This window comes from Pleurodeles waltl, chromosome 9, assembly GCF_031143425.1.
Source record: "Pleurodeles waltl isolate 20211129_DDA chromosome 9, aPleWal1.hap1.20221129, whole genome shotgun sequence".
NCBI lineage: Eukaryota > Metazoa > Chordata > Amphibia > Caudata > Salamandridae > Pleurodeles > Pleurodeles waltl.
This window is the reverse complement of record NC_090448.1, coordinates 981951987-981979884: the sequence shown is the minus strand read 5'-3', so window position 1 is coordinate 981979884 and position 27898 is coordinate 981951987. Positions and strand designations below refer to the sequence as shown.

General features: G+C 45.7%; 1 protein-coding gene and 1 long non-coding RNA gene across 6 annotated transcripts in view; one reads left to right on the top strand and one right to left on the bottom strand.

The window, feature by feature from the left end:
• The window catches only part of TTLL5 (tubulin tyrosine ligase like 5), an 899574-nt gene that overhangs the window by 241166 nt on the left and 630510 nt on the right, over positions 1-27898 (top strand). For all 5 annotated transcript variants that reach the window (XM_069208446.1, XM_069208447.1, XM_069208448.1 and 2 more), the window contains 2 exons: positions 12434-12496; positions 16568-16606. In XM_069208446.1, the coding sequence (XP_069064547.1) occupies positions 12434-12496; positions 16568-16606 (102 nt within the window). The remainder of the gene's footprint in view (positions 1-12433; positions 12497-16567; positions 16607-27898) is intronic.
• LOC138260193 (uncharacterized) overlaps positions 1-27898 on the bottom strand; it is a 331452-nt gene that overhangs the window by 189930 nt on the left and 113624 nt on the right. The gene's annotated exons all lie outside the window — the stretch shown is intronic.

Here is a 27898-nt window from a genome sequence, read left to right as displayed (position 1 = left end):
AAATCTGGTGGACACAGCAACCCTAGCCCGTCATGGACACTTCCTGATTTGCTTCACTTACTCCAACCATGTGCAAAACACCCTACACCAGAGGCCCCTCTCCTGCGGACATTGTATCGCTGTTATCACCGGAGTTTATACCTTACTAAAGGAGTGATCCCCTATACACAGGCGATGGCACTGGTGGGAACACCATGAGGAGTGCACACCATGTCAACATCAGAACTAGCCGAATAGAGTGCAGCTGGAATACAGACACTTGGAGATCTATATGATAACCGTGTTCTCCTCACATATACCGCATTACAAGAAGACACTAATATACCTCCCGGTGGCTTCCTCCTACACTGCTCCCTCACTGGAGCACTGTGACAGGCCTGGGGGGACATAACTCAGGAAACTCCCACACACCTGACATTACAATATTTACATGTACTTGGTGCCTGAACCCACCTGGTGCACTGGCTAGCGGAATCCCTGAGATAGCCCACCTCCCCTCCGCTCACGCGGATACAGAAGTTTTGGGAGGCCCATAAAGGTTCACCATGCACAGATAAACAATGGTCTCAAATACTGGAGAGCCCACTGAAAATATTGCGTAATGCTATGTTCTGCCTCATCCAAATCTATATCATTCACTGAGCTTATCTGACATCACAGCAAATTAATTGCTTTTTTCACAGAACCGATGAGAGCTGTCCACAATGTCACTGGCTGGATGCAGACATTTTACACATGCTATGGTTTTGTTCCACCCTGCAGGGCTATTGGAGAGCAGTGGTGGTCCAGCTGTGGCATCATACAGGCCACGCTATCACTAATACCTGGGAAATATGTATATTAGGGACTTTTCCACTGAATTAAACATAATCGCGCCACCTCCATTGCATTCCAATGGGACACAGTATTAGCAGATCTACACACTCCTCTCAGCGACAATACAAGGGAGGACCAGATGCCTCAATAAACGAAATATTGGGTCTGGGAGAGGCTTCACCTATCCTTGCACAGCTGAACACAAAACGCTAATGTATGTGGTTTCGGTTAATATATGATAGCACTGCATCAACCTGCACACCAGACAATATACTATCCCATCAGAACGGGATTCGTAAGACCTCCCTCTACTCACACTATGGAAGTATCTGAAAATCTATTACCTAATGGTAAAAGTGGTTGTATACCCTCATAACTGATAGAAATTAGTTTAATCCAGAGCGGGCTTTCTACTTTTTTCTTAGTTATTATGTTAAAATGTAAAAGATTGATCTGTTAACTGAAGTTACATGCAACGAGTGGTCGCTAACTAGAGCATTACGACCTGCACCTGCCATATAAACCATTATTCCTGTCGAGGGTGATATAGTATATTTTACTTATGGGGATGTGCATAATGTAAAACAGGTACCATAATGAAAATATCATTAGTCAAAATGCCCCCTTGTGTGCATTCCTTTTTTTTTACTGTAAAGTCAACCACAAACTTCAAAATCAATAAAACGGATTCAAACAAAAAAGAGACTCTTGGCACCATGCAGTCCTCTAATAAGTCTTCTATTGCCTCAGCTGCGGCTCCTGCTGCCCTTTATACACCTGTCCCAGGTAGTCTCCCACAGCAGCATTGATGGCTTGCTGAGTCGATAACCGTGTTCCGTCTGCCCGCCTCAGAGTGAGCGATGTGAACAAAGGTTTTTCCTGCTTCAGCAGCCAGGTAACCATGCGGCCCGATTTGTCCCTCTGTGCATGCAAACGTTGTCTATAATCCATGCTGCCGAATATATCACAACCATTCCAAGTCTTGGCCACTTCCTGTTGGGCTTATAGGAGGTCCGCAGCTGCGGTCACGCTGTTCACCCTTTGTAAGTCAGTCAGCCTTGCCTCCCCTCTCAGTGCATTGTGTTGTAGTTACCTGTGGATCCCATATACTTTTCCCATCCACTCCCCACGCAGGACCACCTTCAGGGCCTCCTACTCCATCCCCCCATGTTCCATCGACTCAAATTTAGTATCCATGTAGAAGTCTATAACCTTCCCTACTTCCTGCAGGGCGGCAGGGTCGCCTTGTTTCTCTGGAGCCAGACGCCATGTGGGAACCCAAGCCCGCCACACCCCCTGAGCGCATGTAAGAACAAAAGGTGAGTGGTTCGAGAGGAATCTGCCCAAATATTGTGCCTCCTGCTCTCGCAGTATCGGGCTGGGAGACAGGAAATCAGTCCAAACAACTAGATGTACCATATACTACTGAGTGATAGGAAAACTCTTTGGTGTGTGGCTTTAGAGCCTACCAAACATCTCTACAGCCTATATCCTCCATAGTCTGTATAAGTGCACCGTCATACCTGGCATTGTACGGTCTCTTGGGGGGGTGTTTATTGTAGGAAAGTCACACTTTTTGGCATGGTTACCCCCACTTTTTGCCTGATATCAGTATGATCAGACTGTTTTCACTGGGATCCTGCTAACCAAGACCCCATTGATTGTGCTCTCTCCCTCTAAATTCGGTTGCCTAAGACTTTGCACACCCCGTAATTGGTATACTGGTGCCCCATTATAAGTCCCTAGTATATTGTATTCAGATACCCAGGGCATTGGGGCTCCAGAGGTTCCCGATGGGCTGCAGCATGCATTGTGCTACCCATGGGAGCCGTGCAAAATGAGTCTGCAGGCCTGCCATTGCAGCCTGCGTGAAGAGGTGCATGCACATTTTCACCACAGGTCACTGCACCAGGTCACTGTAAGTAGGCCCTCCTAGCCCAGAGGGCAGGGTGCAGGTCCTTGTGTGTGAGGGCACCCCCGCATGAGCAGAGGTGCCCCTACGAACTCCAGTCCCATTACACTGGACTTCGTAAGTGCGGGGAAGCCATTTTACCCGTGTTCTGGACACTGTGTCCAGAGACATAATGGTAACTCGGAACCTGGGCATGTTTGGTATCAAACATGTCGGAATCATACCCCAATACTGTTGCCAGTATTGGTTGAATGATTCCATGCCCTCTGGGGGCTCCTTAGAGGACCCCAGTATTACTCCCACTAGTCTTCTGGCGTTTTCTGGGCAGCCTGCGCTGCTGCCACTCCTCAGACTGATTTCTGCCCTACTGCTGCTTGACCAACTCAGGCAGGGGAAGGCAGAACAAAGGATTTCCTGTGGGAGAGGGAGGTAACACCGGTTTGCTTTGAAGGGCTCATTTGGTGCCCTCCTTGCATAAACCAGTTTACGCCAGTCTGGGGACCCCCCAGTCCCTGCACTGGCACAAAACTGGACAGAGGAAAGGGGAACACTCCACTCTGTCCATCATCACCCCAGGGGTAATTCCCAGAGCTCCTCCAGGTGGTGACTTGATTCTGTTATCTTGAAACCAAGATGTGCAGAGGCAACTGGGAGCATCTAAGTGGCCAGGTCAGGCAGGTGACGTCACAGACCCTTCCTAATAGGTGGTCACCTTACTAGGTGACCAAGCCCTCTTTTAGGGCTATTTAGGGACTCCCTTGAGGGTGGGTCCCCAGATTCAACATGCAAGACTCCACAAGGACTCCTCTGCATCGTTTACTTCATCTTCTGGCCACTGGAACCGTAACTGGCCTCTTCAGGAACCGACAATCTGCAACTTCAGTGATGACTCCGCTTTGCAACATTGTTTCTTCGGCTTCATCCAGCAACTGCAACATTTCCCCGGCTGTGCATCCTCTGAGGTCGACGAGACTTAGACCTGCACCAAGAAGCAAGAAGGAATAAGCAAGAAGCAATCTTGCACTTTTAAAGGAGCTATTTATGCACTCGGAAAGAATCTATTACTTACTAGAAAGAAAAAAAGGGTAGAGCGCTCTGTCCCATTCCGGATCCCTATTAGCACATCTGGTTCATTCTCCCTTGGATTCTAAAGAAAATGAAATTAACAGAGGTCTTGGAAGTTAGCAGCTGGATGGTAATCCCAAATATGTGCCTTTATCTTAGTCTCTAACTGTAAGGTGGTGGATCTGTGCACCAAACGCCGTTGTGAGATGTCCTCATCACCTACCGTGGCTTCTGACTTTTCAGAGTTGGTGGGGGACTCACTGGATTGATCTCTTCATCAGTGGTATATCAGATTTGATCTACACCATCAACATGTTGGAGCTGAAAGTGTTATTTTTGGCACAATACACCTTTCCCTAGTGGTCACACCCAGACGGGTGTGAATCCACATGAACACCGCCACCATTTAGTATTGTACAAGGAACGATGAAGAAACATTCCCTATACCTCTGCCGGACTGGTCACCCACAGCATGTTCCTGAGAGTCTCCCACATTGTGTGGTCGACAACCAGCGACTGAACAGCATGGATAGGTGATTTCACTCCCTCAAATGTTGTATCTTCATCAAGAAATTTTCTAGTCCATCTTTTAGGCTTATGTAACCACCCATGTGTGACTCAGAAGAACTCCAGAGGTCTCTTGGTGGCGTTTCCTTTGGTGTTCGGTTTAATGCTAGATGATTTATTTAACTCCTCTGTATTCAAGAGTGCTCCATGAGATTGAGTACATCCCAACTATCTTTTTATGCTGGTAGCTGCAACTTGTATGTGCAGGGTCTGGTATTGAACATTCTGCATCATATAAAGGGGAAACAAATTAGTTTCCACAGAGGAGGCTCCTAGTGTGCATGGAGGAAATTATTCAGCTACTTTGAGGAGCCAAAGTTTTGGCTAGCTTGGCCTCTTCTCAGAGAAGTTGAACAACTTGGCAGTTCCTATGAAGATCTCTACTAGAGCACAATGGCCCTCATTATGACTTTGGCGGTCTCTGGGCGAGACCAGCAAAGCCACAGGCACCAGGAGACCAGCAGTGCTGGCGGTCTCCCGCCCGCCATATTATGGTTACTGCCGCATTTCCGCCACACTTTGGGCGGATATCTTGCAGTAGCCATGCTGGCGCACGGCGGTGCACTGGCATTGCTACCACCTTCACCGCGCTGCCAGAAGGATGCCGCCAGCCGTATTATGACCATAAATATGGCCTGGCGGTGCCCGGCAGTAGCAACATCCCTTCCTGTTCCCTTCCGGACAACCTCCTCACCGGACAAGGTAAGTCGGGCGTCCGACAGGGGAGAGGGGTCGGAGGGTGAGGGGTGTTGTGTGTGTGTGTGTGGTGTCTTGGAGTGTGTATGAATGTGTGTGTGAATGTGTCTGTGAGTGTTGTGGTTATGCATGTGAGTGAATGTGTGTATGAATGTTACAGTGAGTGCATGTCTGCATGTCAGTGTGTATGCTTGTGAGCATGTTAGTGTGTATGCATGCCTGAATGCGTGTGAGTGAAGGCCTGTATGGATGTGTTTGAGTGGATTCGTGTATGGAAGTGGAGGTGAATGGGTGTATGCATGGTGTGTGTTGGTGTGTGCATGTATGGGGGAGGGGGACGCTATGACTGTAGGGGGGTGCTGTGACTGTAGGATAGTGGGGGGTAAGGTAATTGCTGGGGGGGTGGGGGTGCCGTCTACCGGTGACAGGGAAGGAATTCCCTGTCACCAGTAGCCCTACTGCCATGGTTTTCATGGCGGTGCTACTGCTGCGTAAACCATGGCGGTAGGCCAGTTCATTATGCCACCGGCGGTCTTCTGTGGACCACCATACTGACATGGCAGTATGAGTGGAGATGTGGCAGGTTGGCAGCGGCCAACCCGCCACACTCCTAATGTGACGCTATACACCGCCAGCCTGTTGGCAGTGATACCACCATATTAACCCTGGCGGTCAAAAGATTGCCAGGGTCATAATGAGGGACTATATTTGAACAAATAATTATGGTCCTGCTGCTGGGCCTAGAACATGAACCTCTTTTCTTCCTCATTAGACTCTATTTTGTTCTTTAACAAACATTTGCAGGTGTCCTAGTGAATGCTGCAAGATCTACCTGATTGTGGTCACTGGGCCTAGGACACAAGTTAAAGAAATCCTTGACCACCAGTGAGGCCATAAATGATTTATGAAGGGCATATGAAGGGGGCACAGATCTATTGGAATTTAAAACTGGTCCTGCCAAATTGATGAAAAGTTTCGATCCATTAGGCTCCGCGACATCAAGATCCATTCTTGGAAGATTCAATTTCTAGTCGCAATATTATCAGCCAGATGCATGAAGAAGTTTCAAGTACTTTGCCCCTTTGAATCGTATAGTGTCCCAAATGGAAGAAGATGGTTCTGAGGATGTATCTGACTTTCGTTTCCAGGGTTTTTCACTTAAACAATATCTTTCTTCCAAAATTGTTTCTACACCAGCATGTTACCTCTGATCTCTGCCTTGCTGCTGATAGCTACATCCCTTGCTTCAAGATCTGTTTTCCAAGCCTGATCACTGAGGTTTGAAACTCTCCTATAAGGTGTTCCATTCCATCAACAGGGACACTTCATTACAAAGGTTATAGATGCTATTTTAAAGGATTGGAGTGCACATGCATGCAATTTCATTGTGGAGGGTTTATGCCAAGACTTACAGACATTATTTCAGCTTTTGAATGGCAAAACTCCCACATGTGTATTACTTATAATAGCAAAGCAGAATTAACCATAAGTCGTATGCAAGTCCTTATTCTGTACAAATAGGCACCAAAAAAACAGCATTTTCTCAGCCAGAGAACTACAAACACACTGAGCAGGTGCCCTCAGCAGAAGAGGCAAAATGCCCACCAAACAGAACCTTAATGATTATAGGCCTGATTACAACTTTGGAGGAAGGTGTTAATCCGTCCCAAATGTGACGGATATACCATCAGCCATATTACGAGTCCATTATATCCTATGGAACTCGTAATACGGCTGGTGGTATATCCGTCACATTTGGGACGGATTAACACCTCCTCCAAAGTTGTAATCAGGCCCTATGTTCTGAAGAACATGTTCAATTTTCCAATGGATACTTTTAGTGCTGAACCCCCATCTTTTGAAGTCCCATTCACGCATCACAGTGGAATGTGCTGAAAACAGTCTACCTTCATTCTACTCTACAGAAAATAGATAGCTCACTCTTTGGAGCGAACGTGCATACAGAAGTCATCACTGTAGAAGAAAATACAAAATTCTGAAACTTTCCCTAAACACTAGTGTTGGAGTCTATTCAGGAGGTACAGGGTAAGTAGGGGCTACTGAGCCACAACTGTGGTGGTTGGGGGTAAATTCTCTGTAGTGTCCTGGGGGTCATCCTACTTTACCTCTACAAAATGGCTCAAGTTCACCATTTCTGCAGTTGACTGTAAGGGTAGCGAGGGTGAGTAGACAATGGCTTCTTATTGGGGGGTAGAGGTACAGACTCAGAATTTAAAGTGCAATACCTTATTGTCCAGCTCAGGGTCTTTCTTTTAGTGAAAATAGACATACTCCAACCTCACCAAAACAAGATACTACACACAAGACATGTTAATCACCTCATGGGTGCGTTTACAGCTGCCACAAGGTTATCTACATGAAACGCAGGAATTTAGAAAAGCGCAGGTGTGGGCAAACTACAGATGTAGGTGTGTACCTTCCCTGGTTTCTGTGACCTGCAGGTCAGTCCATATTTCCTTTATCACACTGTTCTATTTAAGTGGGTTTGTTGGTAATTCAATTATCCCACGTAAATCTTTAGTAAAGTTCACAATCAATGTTTAGTTCAGATGATGGTTCTACCTGAAATTTCATCTACTTGTGAGGTCTAAGTGTGCAGGCTACAGATGGACAGATGCACTTTTGAGTGAAGTTAATGGCCAGTTGGTCCCACCTCCTTCACTTCATGCAGAGCTTGGTGCAGAGGCAACGGCTTAGTTGGAGTCTTTTTCCAATCTGATAAGTCCCTGCAGTCTCGGTTGTTGGCTTCTTTGCTTTGGTCTGTGGTGCGAGTCCACAGCCTCAGGGCGCAGAATGTAGGGTAAGCACAAGTTCATTATCCTCCTCTGGTGGCAGCTGCTGGAGTGGCCAAAGGGAGACGGTCTCTGAGTTGGTGCGTTTGTGTTGCTTAAAAATTGAAACAGTCAGGAAGTTTGAGAGACTTTCAGGCAGACTCTAGTTACTCTGCCACAAATTTTCTGCACTTCTGGACTGCCTCTCTTCTAAATTTGGCAGCTGGGCATCTCGGGTCACAAGTGGACCCACAGTTCTTCCGGAATTTGTACAGAAATCAGATGATGGTCTCATCTATGGGACACTGGCTGTGAAACGGATATTAGCCCTGGATAATAGCAGTTTTTTGAGTACTCAGTGGGGCATGTCCTTCCTTGGTCTCTAAGAACCTGGAACTAGACCAAATGGAATAGTTTGGGTACCACTTATGTTCCAGGTTCCCAGACAGGGGATGTTGATCCCGCTTACAATAGTTTGGGGTGGTTCTTTTTCAGATTTCATGCTTTCCTTAAGTGCAGGCACAGCCATTGTTAAAAGTGATGGCTTTCACAGCAGATAGTGAAGATGGTGACTTTAGGCATGAGTACTTAACACATGAGCACAATCACATATGAATCCTCTGCATTGGACCGCCATTAGCCTTGCTGCAGTATCCCTCAGGAACAGACAAAAGTCACATGCCCTATCCAGACGTTTTCCTAACTCTAACAGTAGAATGTTATGCCTTACTCTCATTCCCCCACCATTAACCCAAACAGAAGGGCTCAAGAAGGACCAACCAACAATCCCCTTCTAAAAAGATGACCATGGAATTTCTAAAGGCAGCCCTGTCTATCTTCCCATACTCCAGTGTCTAGGGTTACATGCTTCAGCTCAGGGAAGCAGGCAGTACACTTCCAGTATCTGGAGAGGCTGTGTTACAACCTTCATTGTGTGCCATGGAAAACTGGGGCAATCCAAAATGGATGCTTCTAGTTTCAGCATTCTCACATTTGCATTTATGCTGACTCCTTCTACCAACAAACACAGAGAGTGCCAGGATCTGGGTGTCTCATAAAAGCGGAATTTGGGAAGAGCGGGCCCACTATGTGCCACACTCCTTCTGAATCCGAGACAAAAGTCTGTTAAGTGCTAGAATTATAAGACCAGTATTCTGCCACCACCACTTTGTCAATAACCATTGTCATGGACAGTAATATGTCAGCTAGAGGGCCCACTTTATGCCCCTTCAGCATCTCAAAAGCAGGATTTGGACCTCAGAGTAAAAGAGCATGCCAAAGCTTATTAGAGCAGCACATTTGATTAGCCTAGCTGGGCCACAAAAAAGTCAGAGTACCAGATATCGCATGCAGCTATGCAGCTCGTTAATTCAGGGGTACATGCACATTTGCCATGCAGTTGACATTCCTGTCCCGCCAACTTGCTTTTTAAGACCTGATGAGTAGGCTCTGTCTCTAGTTTGGTATAATAAATGTTTTGGTACTTTCCTGTCTTTTGCCCTGAGAGTCGTGGCTAAGTACGTGCTTTCAAAATTAAAAAGGTTTTTCTTTGCACCAACCGAGGCTTGGCAGATTTGGCACCGATTTGTCCCCTTTCATGTATTCACAAATATGCTTACTTGATCTACCTTTTGCTGCAAGAATTGCTGAACGATCCTTTATTGAGAGTAATGTCCCTGGTGTATTGGCTGCATTGCTGACATTTTGTTTTTTTATGAGTTCAGTCTTCCCAGGGACCAATGTACATTTGAATAAAGAATGAGAGTTCTCATGGTCTAGCATAAGAGATCCTGGTCTTGTAATTGTCAGGACCCAGTCACATTGCCAGTACAATTAATTGCTGTTTTACCCTTGCTTCTGGCTGAATCATCGCTTAACTTTTCATTAATTACCATAATCTTGTCATTGATGAAAGGCACGAAAGAAAGCAAGGTTTCTGTTCCTTTTTTTTAAGTGTTAGTCATTAAGTGCTGATTCTTTTTTTTAATCTGTACTGACTTTTGAGTACATCTTTCTTTCTTAAGGTTTGCTTTTTTAATGCTCCAACCTACTCAAAGAAGTTTGGTGAGCTGCAAGCTTTCTGTTTTTACAAAGCTTTGCAATTTTTATTTGATTTGGGTAGGTGTGCAAGCATAACTGACTTCACACATCTTAGTTTCAGTTTTCTTCATGAGATCCGGTCAGGATTTTAGTGCAGATTTTGGGGGTCATTATGACCCCGGCGGTCTGTGATAATGTGGTGGTAGTACCGCCAACAGGCTGGCGGTACATACCACCACATTATGACATTGGCGGGTTGGCTACATTCCGACCACCATGGCGGTAGCAGCCGCCAGGCCGGAGATAAGAATCTCCCGCCCAGCGGGCGCTATCGTATCGCCGGCAGCATCATGACCCTGCCTACCGCCATGGTTTTTGTGGTTTTCGCAACACCACAAAAACCATGGCGGTAGGCCCTACCAGTGACAGGGAATTCCTTCCCTGTCACTGGTAGGAGGCTCTCCTCCCCCCCCCCCCCTAAAACACTCCTCAGACGCCCCCCAACTCCCTCCATCCACACCCCCTCCCTTCCGGTCCCCCCCATTCCTGCACACTCGCAGACACGCACCATGCATACACACACTCGCACTTACACAGGCATACACACATTAATTCACGCATGCATCCATTCATTCTCGCACACATCCGTAAACAAATTCACACTGACACACATTCACATTTCCATTCATACACGCATTCTCACACATGCATAACCCACTCAAACAATACTACACACACATTCACATTCACGCGCACACTCACACATTCCTTCACACAACCCCCCCCCCCACACACACACACACACACCACCCCTCCCCCTGTTGGAAACCCAACTTATCTGCATCCAGGGGGCCTTCCGGCACGGAACGGGATGGGGTGCTGCTACCGCCAGCAGCGCCCACCATCAGAACACCGCCAGGCCGTATTATTTCTCATAATACAGCTGGTGGCGATCTTCTGGCGTGGCACCGCTGGTAGTAGCAGCGCTACCTTAACACCATCCGCCAGTATGGCCACAGCTGGATTTCCTCCCTTCTTGTGGCAGATATCCAGCTGTGGTCATAATTTGGCAGATGGATGTTAGCCGCGGCAACTGTCTTTTAGCGGCCGTTGCCACAGCGGTAGACGGCATTTACCGCCATTGTTTTAAAAAGGGCCTTTGTTTTCTATTTCTCATACACCAACTGATCAAACAGTCCATATTCTGGATGCCAGGGAAAAAAAGGTAAATGTAATGCTGGCAGATCTAAAAATATGATACCTACTGAGTGTATTCCAGCTAACTTCCATTACAGATCACTGTAAACCTGTTTACCCAAGTGGCGTGTCTGCCAAAGTAGAACTGTTCACCAACCTATCTCTGGCAGAGGTTGTGAAGATCAAATACCTTTTCCTACAGGCATTTTTGCCTTTTTTTTCCTCAAACTGCATAGCTTCTTCTCAACTGGCTGAAGTACATTCTAGAAACATTGTTTTAGAGTACAATAGTGTGCAGCATTGGATCCTCAGCACCTTCCTTGGATTTAGATGTAATTTTCTTTTTTCCTACTTACTGTGGTCTAAGCATCATCTTCTCTAAGTCTCCATCAAAAGGGACTGTTAAGATACTTCCAGGAGAATATTTTAGTGTAGTCGAACTCATTGGGATAGTTAAAATTTCAAACATACTGATGTGGAGTTTTACCTTTCAGTAAAAGTGTTTAGAGATTCTCGCTAACTCTCATCAGAATTATTTACATTTAAATCTATGGACAGTGTCAGCAATGATAAAAAGTGTCAGTGATCAATAACGTTTTATTGATTTTCAGCCTTTTTTATGAATGTTGTATTTCAGGATGCATTCTTTCTTGCCTACCCAACATGGACATGTTGCCTGGGGCTCTCCTGTTTAAGAAGAGTACATTGTGCATGTTATCTCACTTTGACTTATGAAAAGGTCATAAGGAGTATTGTCTATCATTTGTCTTTTTTCTCCCTTTGCGTACTACTTCTTCTCTATCTCAGTCCTCTCTCTTGCTTTAGCCCTCCAACCACCATACCAATGTCAATTCCTTCTTCTGTTCTATTATTTCTACCCTAGTCATATTAGATAATTTTCAGTCTTCCAACTGTTTCTCTACTCTATTCCCCTGGTTCCCCATCAGTAATTTGGTGTCTGCATCAGACGTTTTGCGTGCCTGCAATGACAAACTCCCTTACAGCTCTCCCACTATTTAACAGCCTCAATTATATTAAATTTTCAATCCATATCTATCAGTATACATTGGAACTAGTTTTGTGACCCTTCCTGAGATTTCTTACTGAGTCTGTATTGGCTTTATTGGCTATTCCTCAAACTTTTTGCTTTGGCTTTCAGTTTGATATTTTGTTTATTTTGGAGGACTGACCGTGGCTATGGTCCTGCTCCTGCTTGTCTTCTAATTAGCTCTTCTTCAAGATGTCTGGAATGTCTGCTTCTTTCCCCTTTTCATGTGTTTCGTCAGATTAAATGAGTGTATTCAGTGCTACGTCTGGTTCTTCCCCTGATTTTACCTTTGTTTTTCAGGCCCTACCTGGAGTTCAAGACCACCATGAACTATGTGCTGTCGACACACCTCTTCAAAGACGGGTGAGTGCTGTCAGAGCCACAAATATATGCAGATAGAATGAAATGCATGTTTAGAGGAGGGTGTGAATGCTCAGAGGAATTAGTACATGGTCAAAAAAGAAATAATAGGCTCAAAGAAAGTCTTGCAGAGTCAAAGTGGAGTTGAGTGGGGTGGGTCCAAAGAATAATATCCTAAATTGTGAGAATGGCATGCATCATGATTAAAGTGTGATATATGTGGGCAGAAGGTGGAGGGTGTTGTCAATGAAGTAACAGCACTATTAGAGATGGTGGGACATGGTTGATGGAGTGCTTTCATCCACAATAGGGAGTGGATTCTTAACAAAGTGTGTATACTGTCAGACTATGGCATGTCTGTTGAGGTGAGGGATTATGTTGTCAAAGGTAGGACTTAACAATTATAAAAAGCACTGGGCATGCTTCTAGTGCTTGAAAAAGCTTCCAGGTATTGTACAATAGAAGGTGTTAACACAGGGTGAATAGACTGTCAAATAATTACAGGAAGGAGAAGCAAGCTTGTCGAAAGGGATTAGCAAGTGAGAGAAGACACTTAGGGATAGTAGGGTAAGGGAGAATTGATGATGCCGTCCTAGGAATTCGCAGCACAAGTGAGTAAGCCCCTTGGGAGGGGTCTCTTTGTCCTGGAGGAATCTCCAAGAGAGAGTACAGTTTGAGAGAGGAAGGCCTTTGATGGGTTAGAGGGTAAGGAGGTAAGCCTATATTGTAATTTCAAAAGGGGTTACACATATTTTGTATGATACACAATGTGAGACAGGATAAGGAAACCCCAGGAAAAATAACAGGAAGCTCACTTTGGAATTATAATTTCAGTCAGGATTTTTCCTCGCTTCTTAGAGCGGGAGAGACTAAGGGCCTTATTATGACATTGGCGGGTGGCAGAGGTCACCCGCCAATACCATACCGCTATCAGTCCACACTTACAGCCTGAACCCCGCCGGCCCAATTATGGGTTCCCCGCCTGGTCGGCGGGCAGAAACAGTGTTTCTGCCTGCCAGCCCAGCGGGGAACAGGGCCTTAACGTTGCAGCTGGCTCCTGATGGAGCTAGCTGAAATGTGGCGTTGCAGCAGGTGCAGCAGCTCCCGTCGCGCATTCCACTGCCTGTAATTCTGGAAGTGGAATGCGCGATGGGGCTGTGCATGGGGGCCCCTGCACTGCCCAAGCCAAGTGCATGGGCAGTACAGGGGCCCCCCTAGTTCCCCATTCCGGCAGCCTTTCCATTGTGGTGCCTACTGACATGGACAGGCTGGCGGATGGGGCTCGAAATCCCCAGGGCAGCGCTGCTTGCAGATCTGCCCTGGCGGATTTCAGCCGCCAGGCTGCAGGCTGGCGGTGTCGGCGATTGGACCGTGGCCGATCCACCACGGTCATAATGTGGTGATACGACCGCGTTGGTCCGACCGCCACCATGACCGCCAGGGTCAAAATGACCCCCTTAGTCTTTTAGGTATAAAAAACAGGAGTGAGGAATCTTCCTTGGTGCATATAAGTGGACTGGAGAAAGGCATAGATGAATTACAGAGGCATGTATAAGCCATTTTATAGATGAAGAGGATACACCTTTCAGATTTTCTGGGAGAGTGAAGATTATCCTTAAGCATTACTGCGAGAAATGGGGTCTCTAGTTGGCAGTCAGTTTACACCCTGTCCAGGTAGGGACCCTCACTCTAGTCCGGGTAAGGGATACAAAGTTCAGATAAACCTGCTCACTCTCTTGGCAGCTTGGCACAAGCTGTCAGGCTTATCTCGGAGGTAATGGTGTAAAGTATTTGCACAAATACATATAGTAACACAGTGAAAACGCCACAAAAGGACTCCACACCAGTTTAGGAAAATAGCCAATATTTATCTAAATCAAACAAAACCAAAAGGACAAAAATCCAACTTATACAAGCAAAGATATGAATTTTTAAAGTAAAAAGAGTCTTACCCCATAGAAACCAATGGTTGCGTTGTTTTAGCACAAATTACCTGGTATACTTCAAACAAAAATAAAGCTGCAGGGGCAAGTGTGCGTCAGAAAAGCAAGGAATGCATTTACTCCTTGCTCTCAAGTGAAGCTGTGCATCGATTCTTTCTCCGCCGGGTAAGCGATGCATCAATTTCCAGACAAGCAGCCTCGGGTTCATGCAGTGATGGTAAAGATTTTGATTTCCAGGGATGATGCATGGAAAATCCAGGCGCACGGCAGCGATGAATCCGCGCTGAGCTGGCAATGCATTCTTTTTTACTGCCACTGCCTCAGTCCTTCTGCCGCTCAGCTCTGATGTGTGGATTTTCACTCTGGTTCTGCCAGCTTCTCCTTCCAGGGGTCAGGGGACTGGATGTGGCACCACTTGGCAAGCCAGAGGGTCTCAGCAAGAGAGCCCAAGTGTTGGTAGATGAAATTGTTGATGTCCCTGAGACTTCCTAACAGGGGGCAATCTCAATCAAAGCCTTTCGAGAATCTTCACAAGCAAGATATACAGCAAAGTCCAGTCTTTGTCCACTCAGAAGCAGCAACTGCATGCCAACCCAGCACAGCACACACAGCAAAGGGGCAGTATTTCTCCTCACAGTTCTTCTCCTTGGCACAGTTTGCTCTTAGTCTAGAAGTGTTCTAAAGATGTGGGGCCAGGAGTTCAATACTTATACTCATTTCTGACTTTGAAGTAGGCAAGCTTCAAAGGTAAGTCTTTGTAGTGCACAAGACTATGCCTCCTCCTTGCTGTGCCCCAGACACACACCAGGAGGGTGGAGACTGTCTTGTGTGAGGACAGGCACAGCTCTTTCAAGTGCAGGTGACCGCTCCTCCCTCCTACTGTAGCCCAGGAACACTCATCAGGACTTACAGGACACACCTCAGCTCTCTTTGTGTCACTGTCTAGAGTGAATTCACAAGCAGCCCAACTGTCATTCTGACCCAGACATGGATTCAGCAGCCAAGCAGAGGCATAGAATGGTTAAGCAAGAAAATGTCCACTTTCTAAAAGTGGCATTTTGAAACAGACAATTTAAAAACCAACCTCACAAAAAGATGTATTTTTAAATTGTGAGTTCAGAGACTCCAAACTCCACATTCCTTTCTGCTCCCAATGGGAAACTGCACTCAAAAGATATTTAAAGGCAAACCCCCATGTTAACCTATGGGAGAGATAGGCCTTACAATAGTGAAACCGAATTTGGCAGCATTTCACTATCAGGACATGTAAAACACATCAGTACACGTCCTACCTTTTAAATACACTGCCCCTGCCCATGGGGCTACCTAGCGCCTATCTTAGGGGTGACTTGCATGTAGGAAAGGTGAACGTTTGGACCTGGCAAGTTGGTGCACTTGCTGTGTCGAATTGGCAGTGCAAAACTGCACACGCACACACACACACACACACACACACACACATGGGTGGCACAATCAGTGCCGCAGGCCCACTAGTAATATTTGGTTTACAGACTTTGGGCACCTCTAGGGTACTTTACTGGGGACTTACTAGTAAATCAAATATGCCAATCAGGGATAACCAATCATAATCACCATTTACACAGGGAACACTTGTACTTTAGCACTAGTCAGCAGTAGTAAAGTGCTCCGAGTACCAAAAACCAGCAAATACGAAATCCAGCACATAGTCAAAAATACAGGAAGCAGAAGCAAAAAGACAGGGGAAACCACACCAAGGATGCCAGGTCTAACAATTACAGATAAAAGACGTCTCTTTGGGATTACAGCTGGAGAAGGGCATATAAAGGTTTTTAACAGGGAGCATGTATGCCGCCTTTGGCATTACAGAGAAAGCATGAATGCTTGTTTTGGGATCACCATTAGACTGTGGAAGCCTTGTGGTTGTTACAGAGACAGTGGGAAAGCTCATTTATGGATGAAAAGGAGTCAGTAGGTCCCCTGAGAGATCACAGTGTAACTGAGAAGGTCTCCTGGAGGACTTTAATTGTACAATGTAGATCGGGGTATCCCAGGAAAAGCTGTACCTGCTGTAGAGGAGGTCGATTGACTCAATGAATACTTGTAGGGAGGTTTGTACATGGCTTACCATGGTCCCTTTGTTTTTCTACAGGGCAATCAAGGGGGCTACTGTTGGAATCAGCAAAGTTCGGTATGTGGTTCTTCACAGTGATAACATGAAATGTTGATGCTTTTTGAAGTATGGTCTCAGTTTCTCTGGGTCCAACTTTCCCTCTCACAATGGATCAATCTTGTTATGAGGATTGCAGTGATCCAACGGCCTGCTCCCTCATCGTCTGGAAGGAGACAGCTTCCTCTTGGTTGATCATCCTCATGTTTAGAAGGAGTTGGTTCAGTACCTTTTTGTTTTTTGTATCTTTCATTTTTTTCAAGAGATCTCATTTTGTTTTGGGAAATTTGATGCAATACAATTTAAAATTAGTTGTGTAAGTTCTATGAGTTAAAAATCATAGCAATATGCATATATGACTGCATAAACATTAATTATAACAATTTATAGAAGAGTGAAGTTTTATAAATACATCAGCTAGTTACAAATTCACCAAATAAAGTACTATATAAAAATAAATTATTTAAGTATCTAAGAATAAAGGATATTAGAAAATCGTAAATGTATATTACATTGTGCAGAACTGCTGCCCACAGCATCAGCTAAAAATTGCTAGACCCTTCTGTTAAGTGTGTTTTCAATTGAGTAATCTGTGAGTTATTTGTGGGTTTAGTTTGAGCTTAGGGCACCTACTAAATCACTCCAGGGGCTTGAATCTGCCCTGGATTTGGAGGTTGTCAAAATGTGGTGGACTATGAGCACTACAGCCTATACTCCTCCATAGCAGTGCCAGTGTCTCACTCGACCCACCAGTGAAAGAGTTTCAGACATCCAGTCAACATGAACTTCTCACCAAGGCATGCTTCTCAAAATACCCTCCAGCACAAGCTTTTCATGGTGCCTACTGGTGTGTCTTCTACTTACCTGGTGAATGGTCAGGGCAGTAAGCCCACAAGGTAGGTCAATGTGCAGAAACAGGTAGACAGGCAAACTGAAAGAGGCCAAGACCTTTGTAAACGAAACAAAATGGAGTCCCTTATACAGCTGCTCTGAAAAACTCTCAGATGGAACATTTTCTTGTTGGTGTGAGAGATTCTGTTGTAAAGATATGTCCTATGGTGGGGTAGAAGGACCTGCTGGGTGCTCTTTCTTCTACCATTGGAGTATAGTAAAGGAGTGATCCTGTCATGGCAGCCCCCACTGTGCCGGTAGATCATTGTTTTTAAGGGGGTCACAATCTGCTAGTGGTGATCATGTTACCCCACTTGAGTGGAAATGGGATCTTGCACCAGCACCCCTGTATAACAGGAGAGGGTCTGGTGAAGATTAAACCTTTTTCTGTCTTGTTCCTGCTGGCTTTAGTGGTCCCTTCACACTGCATCTCATATTTCCCAGCACAGCACATTTTACCATCTTTCATTCTGAAATGGAAATCTTGCACAAAGGATGTTCTGAAAATGTTCAAATATTTTGCAGATCTCCTCTATTCTGCAGTTGGTATCTCAGAGAGACGGTTTGAAAGCTGTTCTGCAATTATAGACTGACGTTTGGGGGGGGCACTGGTTTTGTCTCCATGGCCGTCTCAGTAGGTGTTAGGCCTTGCTTAGGTACACATACCTGGGCCCTGCTCCCACTTTCTCCATATTTCATTGTAACCCAGTTCCTTTTTCCCACCCACCAAACTCCGGTCATGTCTCGCTGCCCTTCTGATTTGTAATTTGCTGGTAGGCCAGTGTTTTTGGGTCAAGCGTAGCAGCGCGCAAACTCTGCTTTTCCGACCTGTTGAAATCTATTTGTGGGCTTTAACCAGACCCACCTCACGCCCATCACTTTCATTCATTCCTGGGCTTGCCTTTCAAAAATACCTTGATGTCATTGGTAAATGCTTTACGTTTGTCCCCCCTTAAGGCTGGTTTGCTACGGGTTGCAGTCTGACCCTGTTACATGATAATTACACGTTTCCTGATATACTTCAGCGTGGGCAACCTTCTTTTTAGGGTTGAGCACGCAAATGCTCTGGCCTGTTGTAATCTCTCTGTGGGCTTTTAACTGCGCCCAGTAGTGTTATTCATTCTTTGTTGTGCTTGTCTTAAATGCTTCATTTTTAATGGTGCATTTTGTGAACTGTCCCTCCTTTGTGTGCTGAGTTCCCTCCCAGGCGATGTAACTAATTGAGCGTATTTTTTTCACCATCACACTACATCACGCTATCTCCTTCGGTTTCGGTCGCCTTTCATCCCATCCGCGATCCTTTCTAGATATTCACGCAGGGAGCCAGTAACTCTTGCGCTCACACTCATGGTGGCCGTTGTGATTCTAATTGACTTGCTTATGTCAACTGTTTTACTTTTAATTTTCAATTTATGTGGCAAGAAAAGTTCAGTTAGGAATTTACAACGCTAATAGCTCTAACTCGAGCAAACGTGAGACCCACTGCATTACAAATGCTTGCTCCTTTTGTCACTCCCCTTTGCACTCCATGGCAGCCATGGCGCTCACAGCGCAAACTCGATCAGCGGTATTGGAGCACTCATCACATTGTTTTCTTTTGTCTCTCCCCTTTGCGCTCCATGTGCTTTGAGGACCCCAAAGAAATAACCCTTCCTGCCATTCAGTGTCTTTTTAAGCGCTCTCATGGCTGAAACTTTTGTTATACAGCTGGGAGTAGTTTGTGTTTTAAGGGTAATGTTTGTAATATCATTGCAGTAGCTCTGCCAGCCCTACACTTACTCCCACTAGGGGTAAATATATGGTTCTCTTCCAGGGGATCCTCATCAATAGTCATAAACACTGAATATTCCCGCCCACGTGTGGGGACCCCGGAGCACATACAAACACACATGTATATGCATGAAATATCTATGAAAAAATAACATTTACGCCGAGAATTTCAATACAAACATAATATATACATGTGCAACAGTCAATGCAGCCTATTTAGAGAAGCAGGCTAAAAATGCTTTATTTCTTGGAGTTTTTTTAATTTTTTTAAACATATTGAAAACTTCAATTAAAGGTGAAAACTTATTGCAGTCAAAATAGAAGACGTAGAAAATGTAAGCACTCTATTTTAAAAGAGAAAAAACTACATTGGAAATAAAGGAGCATTATTAGCCAAAAGGATGCATGCAGGTTGACACAGCAGAACTAAAAATTTGGCACCGTGCCTTTAAGACCCTGAGCGCCTCCAGTATCCCACCATGGCCCAGGGGTGAGACTGAGGTGACAGTTGGTTCACAGTTAGGTCAGTTCTTTTTTCCGGCTTCTTCTTCTGTGAGGATCCTGGAGCATTGAGCTCTCATTTTTCTGGTTATTTGGCAAGAAAAATTACCTAGACTGTGTTTTTCTCTGATTTACTCGGCGGTTCTTCATAATTCCTGATTGGTAGGACAATTTTTTTCTCACAAATATTCCTTCACTGTTTGTGAAATATCCTTGTTGTGGGAAGAAGGCGGCCCAGTCAGACCCACACTCTGTGTGCGTAGTCTGTTTGCCTCAGAGCCACTGTCCTGACACATGCAGACATTGCAAGAATCTGTCCAAAAGGACTCTCAAGAACAGAGAAAGGATTCGACTACATGGTCTGCATGAGAGGGAGAAGATTTCTAAAGACTCTTCTGCACAACGGCGAGCCAGATTGACGTTGGCCGGTAGGAAGGTTCCTGTCTGTTCACCGTCGACGTCATCCCTTCCATCGTCGCATCACCGGGTGTCGAAGAGCACACAGCCGTCGACGGCGACTCAAGCAACGTCAAAAGAAAAGACGATGAGGCTTCAATTCCCTCATTGGGGTAGTTCTCCGTCGACGATTGCACACCGATCGATGTCGAGCAGGTACATCAGTACTCACACGCCGTCAAAGGCTAATCGTCATCTGACGACGTCAGGGAATCCCCCGTCGAAGTCGACCTCAAAAGCCAGGTCGAGGTCCCCTCATCATGCGACGTCAAGGCACTCGTCTCCGTCTGCACACCGCTCGACGTCAAGACATTCAACGTCGAGGTATATTCCTGCTGCGGACCACCGCTCATCGAAGCATTCGACTTCGAGACCTGATAAGACGGGAAGGTCTCGCTCAACGGCAGGAACTCATGGATCCCCGTCGACGGCAGCACAACGTCGATCGACGTCCAGACAAACTTCACCTGTAACATCTGTCTCGCAAAGTGTTTCTCTGCATACGAGCCCCCATCAAAAATCACCTGCAAATCCTGAGACTGGCCTTATCCACCAAGACCCGGTAGTCACTGTTCAGAGTGAATCTTCAGGGGCATCTAGAGCTTCATCAGTAGGACACGTATCACCTATAAACCTGTCTCCAAGGTAATTGGAAAGCCTGAATAAAACATTGGCTTCTCCAGATTCTCAATACTTGAGACTTTACTCACCATCAGCTTCTTTGCCACGTACGCCCTCGTCAACAACACTCTCTGAACGCGCAAGACCAACTACTGACCAGTCCATCCTAGACGTCATCGCAGCCAGTCAAGGGCATCCACAAGAAGTAGGTCACGATCCAGGAGAAGGTCTAGATCTAGATCATGGCAAAGGCGGCGCAGATCTCCTTCATGGTCTACGGCATCGGAGTCTTCCATCAGAGACTACGCACCTACCTTGACTAACTCCCCTCCAGCAAGAGTATTGCCAATTGACGATATTACAACCTTCAACGAGGTTTTGGTCAGAGGGGCCCAGAAACTTAACATAGAAATTCCAGAGCCGACTACGTCATCGTCTGTGATTTTTGAGACCCTACATCAGTATGCCTCTTCCAGGCAGTTATTGCCTCTGGTTCCTGGTCTTTTACAACCGGCTATGGACACATTTCTCACTCCGGCTAGCACACGCTCAGCCCAGCTCGGATACTAAAGAAATATAAAGCCCCAGACCAGGATCCTTTGTTCCTTAGAGTCAACCCATCTCCGGGCTCTGTGATTTTAGCTGCTGCCCGTAAAACTCATTCTGTGGTGTCATCATCTATGGTCCCTCCAGATAAGGAGAGTAAACATTTGGATTCATTGGGCAGGAAAATGTGTGGAACTTCAGCAGCGTACATGAAGGTCTCCAGTGCTTCTGCACTTTTGGGAAGGTACGACCGTTCTTTGTGGGACTCTCTGAACAGGTTCATTGATAAATTGCCTAGAGAAGATAGGCAAGATTTTCAGGAGATCCTGCAGGAGGGGAGTTTAGTATCCAACCAAGTTATTAGTGCTGCTGCAAACGGAGCAGATTTGGCGGCCCATGGCTACAAACACAGTGTTTGTGCAAGGAGGTCCTCGTGGCTTCGTTTCACAGGGTTGAGGCAGGAGGCACAGCACCGCATCTTGAACCTGCTGTTTAATGGAAACTCATTATTTGGATCTCACACTGACGGTGAGATGGCAAGGATGAAATCGGAGGTAGACACTACGAAAGCGGTGGGCCTAGATATGCAAAGAGAATATAGAAGGAGGTACAGGCCTTATGACAAGCGCCCTTTTCAGCAGAGGATTCAAGCCCCTCATTAGTCCCAGAGGCCTCAACAGAAACAAGGGCGACCTTTCTTTCAATCATGCAAAACTGCGCGAGACCGCTCTCCAAGTAGACCACATCAGTCTACCCCCAAAACAGTGGGAAAACAATGAGGATTCGCTTTCCCTAACCCTGTATACCACTCCAGTGGGGGGAAGTAGTACAAATTACGCTCATGAGTGGCACACTGTTACAAAAGACAAATGGGTGCTAAACATTGTAGAGAATGGTTACTCTCTTCGGTTCAAATATCCTCCACCTCCTCTGCCACTAACGAGGTCAGCGCCTTCTCACTACTCACTACTACAAAAAGAAGTTTGCATCCTGTTGCAGAAAAGAGCGATAGAAAAGGTTCCATCCGCTCAACGAGGAAAAGGAGTGTATTCCTGATATTTTCTGGTAAAAAAGAAAGGCCAAGAAGGGGTCTTCAGACCCATTCTAGACCTGAGGCATCTGAACAGATACATCCGAAAAGAAAAATTCAGAATGCTGGCCCTTCATCAGATTTTCCCTCAGCTACATCGAGGAGACTGGATGTGCTCCATAGATCTACAGGATGCATACTTTCACATTCCAATCGTAACAAAACATCGAAAATTTCTTAGGTTCATAGTGACATCACAACACTACCAGTTCAAGGTGCTGCCATTCGGGTTAAAATCAGCCCCTCGGACATTCTCCAAATGTGTGACGACAATAGCGGCATACTTGAGAACAAGAAATATCTTTATTTATCCATACCGAAACGACTGGCTGCTCAAAGCCACCACCGCAAAGCAGACTGTAAACCATCCCAACCCGGTTCTGAACACTTTCAGCTCTCTGGGTCTGCAGATCAATTTCCAGAAGTCCACTCTCATTCCAACTCAGACTCTCCATTATCTGTGGGCAATACTAGACACAAAGCTAGAAAGAGTTTATCCTTTGGAGGAGCAACTGTCATCAATAACGAAGAAGTGCCACACTCTCCTCCACATTCTGAGGCCTACGGTCCGTCAAGTAGCATCTCTGTTGGGCTCCATGGCCTCCTGCATTTTCATTGTCCCGAACGCCAGGCTGCATATGAGACCTCTTCAGGAAACTCATGAGGATCAGTAGATTCAACACACAGCCAAATGGGAGGACAGAATAACTCAACTGGGGCTCTAGCATCATTGCAGTGGTGGATGCGCAGACATCACCTGTTGGTGGGGGCTCCTTTTCACCTGACCACTCCTTCTGACACCCTGGTATTGGATGCATCACTACAGGGCTGGGGAGCTCATCTGGGTCCCCTCCAAGCTCAGTGCCTATGGTCCAGCAAGGAACAGAGTTACCACATCAATCTACTGGAACTGAGAGCAGTCCATCTTGCTTTTAAGTCGTTTGCCCCATCTCTCAAAGGAAAGTCCCTTCTGGTCCCGACGGACAATACAACCTTGATGAATTATCTGAACAGGCAGGGGGGCACGAGATCTCATTCTCTCGTCTCGAGAGTCTCAAACCATCTGGCACTGGCTAATAGCGAGGGGAATGTCTCTCACGGCGGTCCATCTTTCGGGACAGCAAAACGCAGAAGCAGAATTTCTAAGATGAAGTCAAATAGACTCCCACGACTGGGTCCTTCACGACGATGTAGTAGTAGACATCTTCCAACGGTGGGGTCAGCCTCAATTAGATCTGTTTGCAGACGATGTCAACAAAAAATGCCCAAACTTCACATCCAAGTTCTGCAATCCGGGGACGCAAGGGAATGCCCTGTTGATAGACTGGACAGGGATATTACTCTATGTCTTTCCACCGACTCCCCTGATACCTGCTGTAATCAATAAGTTCTACAGGTCCAAAACCAGGATGATACTCATAGCCCCACAATGGCCTCGACAATACTGGTACACAGATGTCCTCCAGTTGTCAGAGAAACCTCACAAGAGGCTGCCGTGCAGACCGGATCTCCTCCACAGATTGGGGGGGGAAATTCTACACCCCAACCTTCCCTCTCTGAGCTTGACAGCATGGCTCCTGAATTCCTGCAATATGGACATCTAGGACTCTCGCAGGAATATATGAATATTTTAAAGGAGTCTAAAAGACCATCTACACTACGCTCTTATGCGTTCAAGTGGAAAAGGTTTTACATGTGGTGCCGGCAGCACGATTACAATCCTATTTTGGCCCAGGAGGAGGTTATCTTCCCTTACCTGTTACATCTTGCGAAGTTAAGACTGCAGTTTTTCTCTACTAAGGTACATTTATCTGCCATTACAGCTTATCGTACGTCACCCTCTCAAAAATCTTTCTTTACTAGGCCAGTAGTTAAGGATTTCTTAGAGGGCTTGAAAAAAGTCCTTCCACCGATTCGGAAACCCTCACCTCCATGGGAATTGAATGTGGTCTTGTCTAGACTTATGGCCTCTCCTTTTAAGCCCATCCACAAAGCTTCTTTACAACACTTACGTGGAATACAGCTTTTCTGGTAGCCCATACCTCTGCTAGAAGGGTCAGCGAGATTCAGGCTCTATGTTCGAGGGAACTCTTCACGGTTTTCCATGATAACAGGGTGGTTCTGAGAACCTATCCATCATTCTTGCCTAAGGTGGTGTCGGACTTCCACATTAACCAGACGATATCTCTTCCAGCGTTTTTGCCCTAAACCTGTTACTCCAGTGGATAAAGCCTTGCACTCCCTGGACCTTAAGAGAGTGCTCAAATTTTACCTTGATAAAACTAAGTCAATCAGACAATCTGATCGTCTGTTTGTTAACTATGGACAAATGAGGACAGGGGAAGCTGCTTCAAAACAAACTATTTCTAGATGGATAGTTTCATGTATTTTGACTGCTCACCAATTGGCTAACAAGCAATTATCAGCTAAACCTAAGGCTCACTCCACGAGAGGGGAAGCGACGACTGCAGCCCTTCTTAAGAATGTACCCATCTCCGAGATTTGCAAGGCTGCCACATGGAGATCAGTACATACTTTTACCAGGCACTACTGTATAGATTCAGATGCCAAAGCAGACACTCAAGTGGGTCAAGCTTCTCTAAGAAATGTATTTGCATAGCATATAGTTTTTTTCTGCACTTCTATTGTTCCGTCCACAGGAGTTTGGGATGGGCTTGCTAATCTATTCAGTGTTTATGACTATTGATGAGGATCCCCTGGAAGCGAAGGATAAGTTACTTACCTGTAAATCCTAGTTCTCTTCCAGGGGTATCCTCATAAAAGTCATAAACAACCCACCCTCCTCCCCGGATGTGATTTTTAGAAGTGCAAGACTACTTACTGGTCTATTCTATTTCTCCTATCCACCGAAAAAAGTACTGACCTAACTGTGAACCAACTGTCACCTCACTGGTGAAATACTGGAGGTGCTCAGGGTCTTAAAGGCACTGTGCCAAATTTTTAGGTCTGCTGTGTTAACCTGCATACATCCTATTGGCTAATAATGCTCCTTTATTTCCAGTGTAGTTTTTTCTCTTTAAAATAGAGTGCCTCCATGTTCTATATCTTCTATTTTAACTGCAAGAAGTTTTCACCTTTAATTGAAGTTTTCAATATATGTTTTTAAAAAAAACTCCAAGAAATAAAGTATTTTTAGCCTGCTTCTCTAAATAGGCTGCATTGACTGTTGCAAATGTATATATTATGTTTGTATTGACATTCTCGGCGTAAATGTTATTTTTTCATAGATATTTCATACATATACATGTGCGTTTGTATGTGCTCCTGGGTACCCGCACGTGGGCAGGAATATTCAGTGTTTATTACTTTGATGAGGATACCCCTGGAAGAGAACTAGGATTTACAGGTAAGTAACTTATCCTTACACTGCATTACTTTCGGTCATTTTTGTTTCATATAGTTATTACCTCTAGGGGCTAACCCTTATAACCACCCAACCCTGCATGCCCCCCACCCCAGACCGATCTTGGCCCTGGGAACTCCATCCCCCAGGGCCCGGCCTAATTATTTACATTTTTTGGTGAGGGGGGGGGACTGCCTGGCCACCCTGCTCAGGGTAAATCTCAGCGCCATGCACTCCATCCCCTGGGGCCCGGCCATGTGATCTGGTACCCCCAGGGTACCCAGTGACACTGTTGGGGACCACAGGATGCCTGAAGACCCCTGCGGTCTCAGCCTGCTCCCCACCTCCTGTGGGAGCCAGCACTGCTGTCACTGAGGGGGAGCTGCTAAAGCTGCTTCCTTTCTGTGAGAGCAATGTTTCCTCTGTTTCCCTGCCTGCATATCTGCAGGCAGGTAAACAGAGAAAACTTCCCCTCACATTAAGTGAGAGCTGTTTGACAGCTCTCACTTCATCCAAGTGAAGTGTTTGCTGTGACTTGGTGGGAGCAGTCAGTAAACCGCTATATCCCAGGTGATGGGCAATCTGGGACATAGCAGGAGCCGGCCCTAGGGGGTGGCGGTCCCCGGGGCCTTTGTTGGCTCCTTCAGGGAGACCGCAATACCCCTCTAACTAAAATACCCCGAGGGAGGCGGGCGATCCCCCAGGGTGGGTGGGCAGTCCCCTGCTGTAGTTTTCATTAGGTCCCCAGGGAGGTGGCAGTCCCTGGGGCGCGGCCCCTCCACATTAAAATGGCAATGCCCTGAGGACTTGGGCCACAGGGGGCCGCAGCATTATCAAGCGCTGGAGCTCGCACTTTTTCATTATTTTTTTTCACATTTTCGGCAGTTCCACGCATCTGCTGCAACTTCCGATTTTTTTTTTTTTTTTTTCCAAATGCTTTTGTGCCCTGGGTGGGCCCCAGCACCAGAGCGAAGGGGTCAGATTATCCCTACCCTGGCCCCTTATCTGTTTTTTTAATGTTTTTTTCTGGAACTCGGCTGAAGCTGAGTCCCAATACAGCTGCCAACACTTCCTTGTTGAAGTGTTGGCAGCCAATCGGATCTCAGCACGAGATGGGGAGGGTTTGCGATGCCATACATAAACAAACTTGGATTATCTTTAATATCTCAAAAAGTACTGAATGGATTTACACTAAGTAACAAAAATGTCTCTTTCTGGACCAAGAGCTACCTTTCTGCCAAATTTGGTGTAATTTCGTCTAGTGGTTCGGGTGCTATCACTGTTCAAAATCCCATTGGAAAAATGAATGGGGAAAAGCTTTTTGGGGACCCCCCTTTTTTCTCAGCCCTCACTTGACAGATCACCCCAAAACTTTCCAGACAGACACTGAAGTGAGCGTCCTATTTTCTTGGAATATTTTGTGAAGATTCATCAAACAACGCCAAAGTTATTAGGGGGAAAACACGCTTTTTCTACAGAAAGTACGTTCTAACTATAACTATCTACTGGCGACTGCCATTAGTTAACATATATATGTTGGTTGTCACCAGTAATATGAAAAAGGGTTTGTGAATGTGGAATGTCTATCTATGGTTAACACATGACAGCCATAGCTACAATGCCCCTGGCACCAATGTAATAATATTAGTAATAAGTATCCTCAATGACGCATGATTAACAGTCATCACCTTTACAGTTTTGAGATTCATACATTAAATGAACCAAGAAAAAGCTTTTAATTTTCACTTATCAGAAGTTGAACTTTGTAAACATACATAATACTGAGATAGAGTAACATTAAAATTGTTTGTGCAGGATCACACATTTTGGCACCTTGTGGCAGCCACAGTCACTATGAGAGATGACCTTAGTTGTAAATAATAAATAGTATGGTTGTGAGAACTGCTGGGCCTTGTACTCCTTTAATTTCCCATGTATTGGCGAGAGTTACTTCTGCAGTTGTAAACATAGGCAGTGCTTAATTTGTGGCAGTGGTTGCAGGTGGTGGGAACCAGCTCTAGGTTTGAGGTACCAAGACATATTTTTCATCAGACTTTGACTTAGAGCAAGAGAA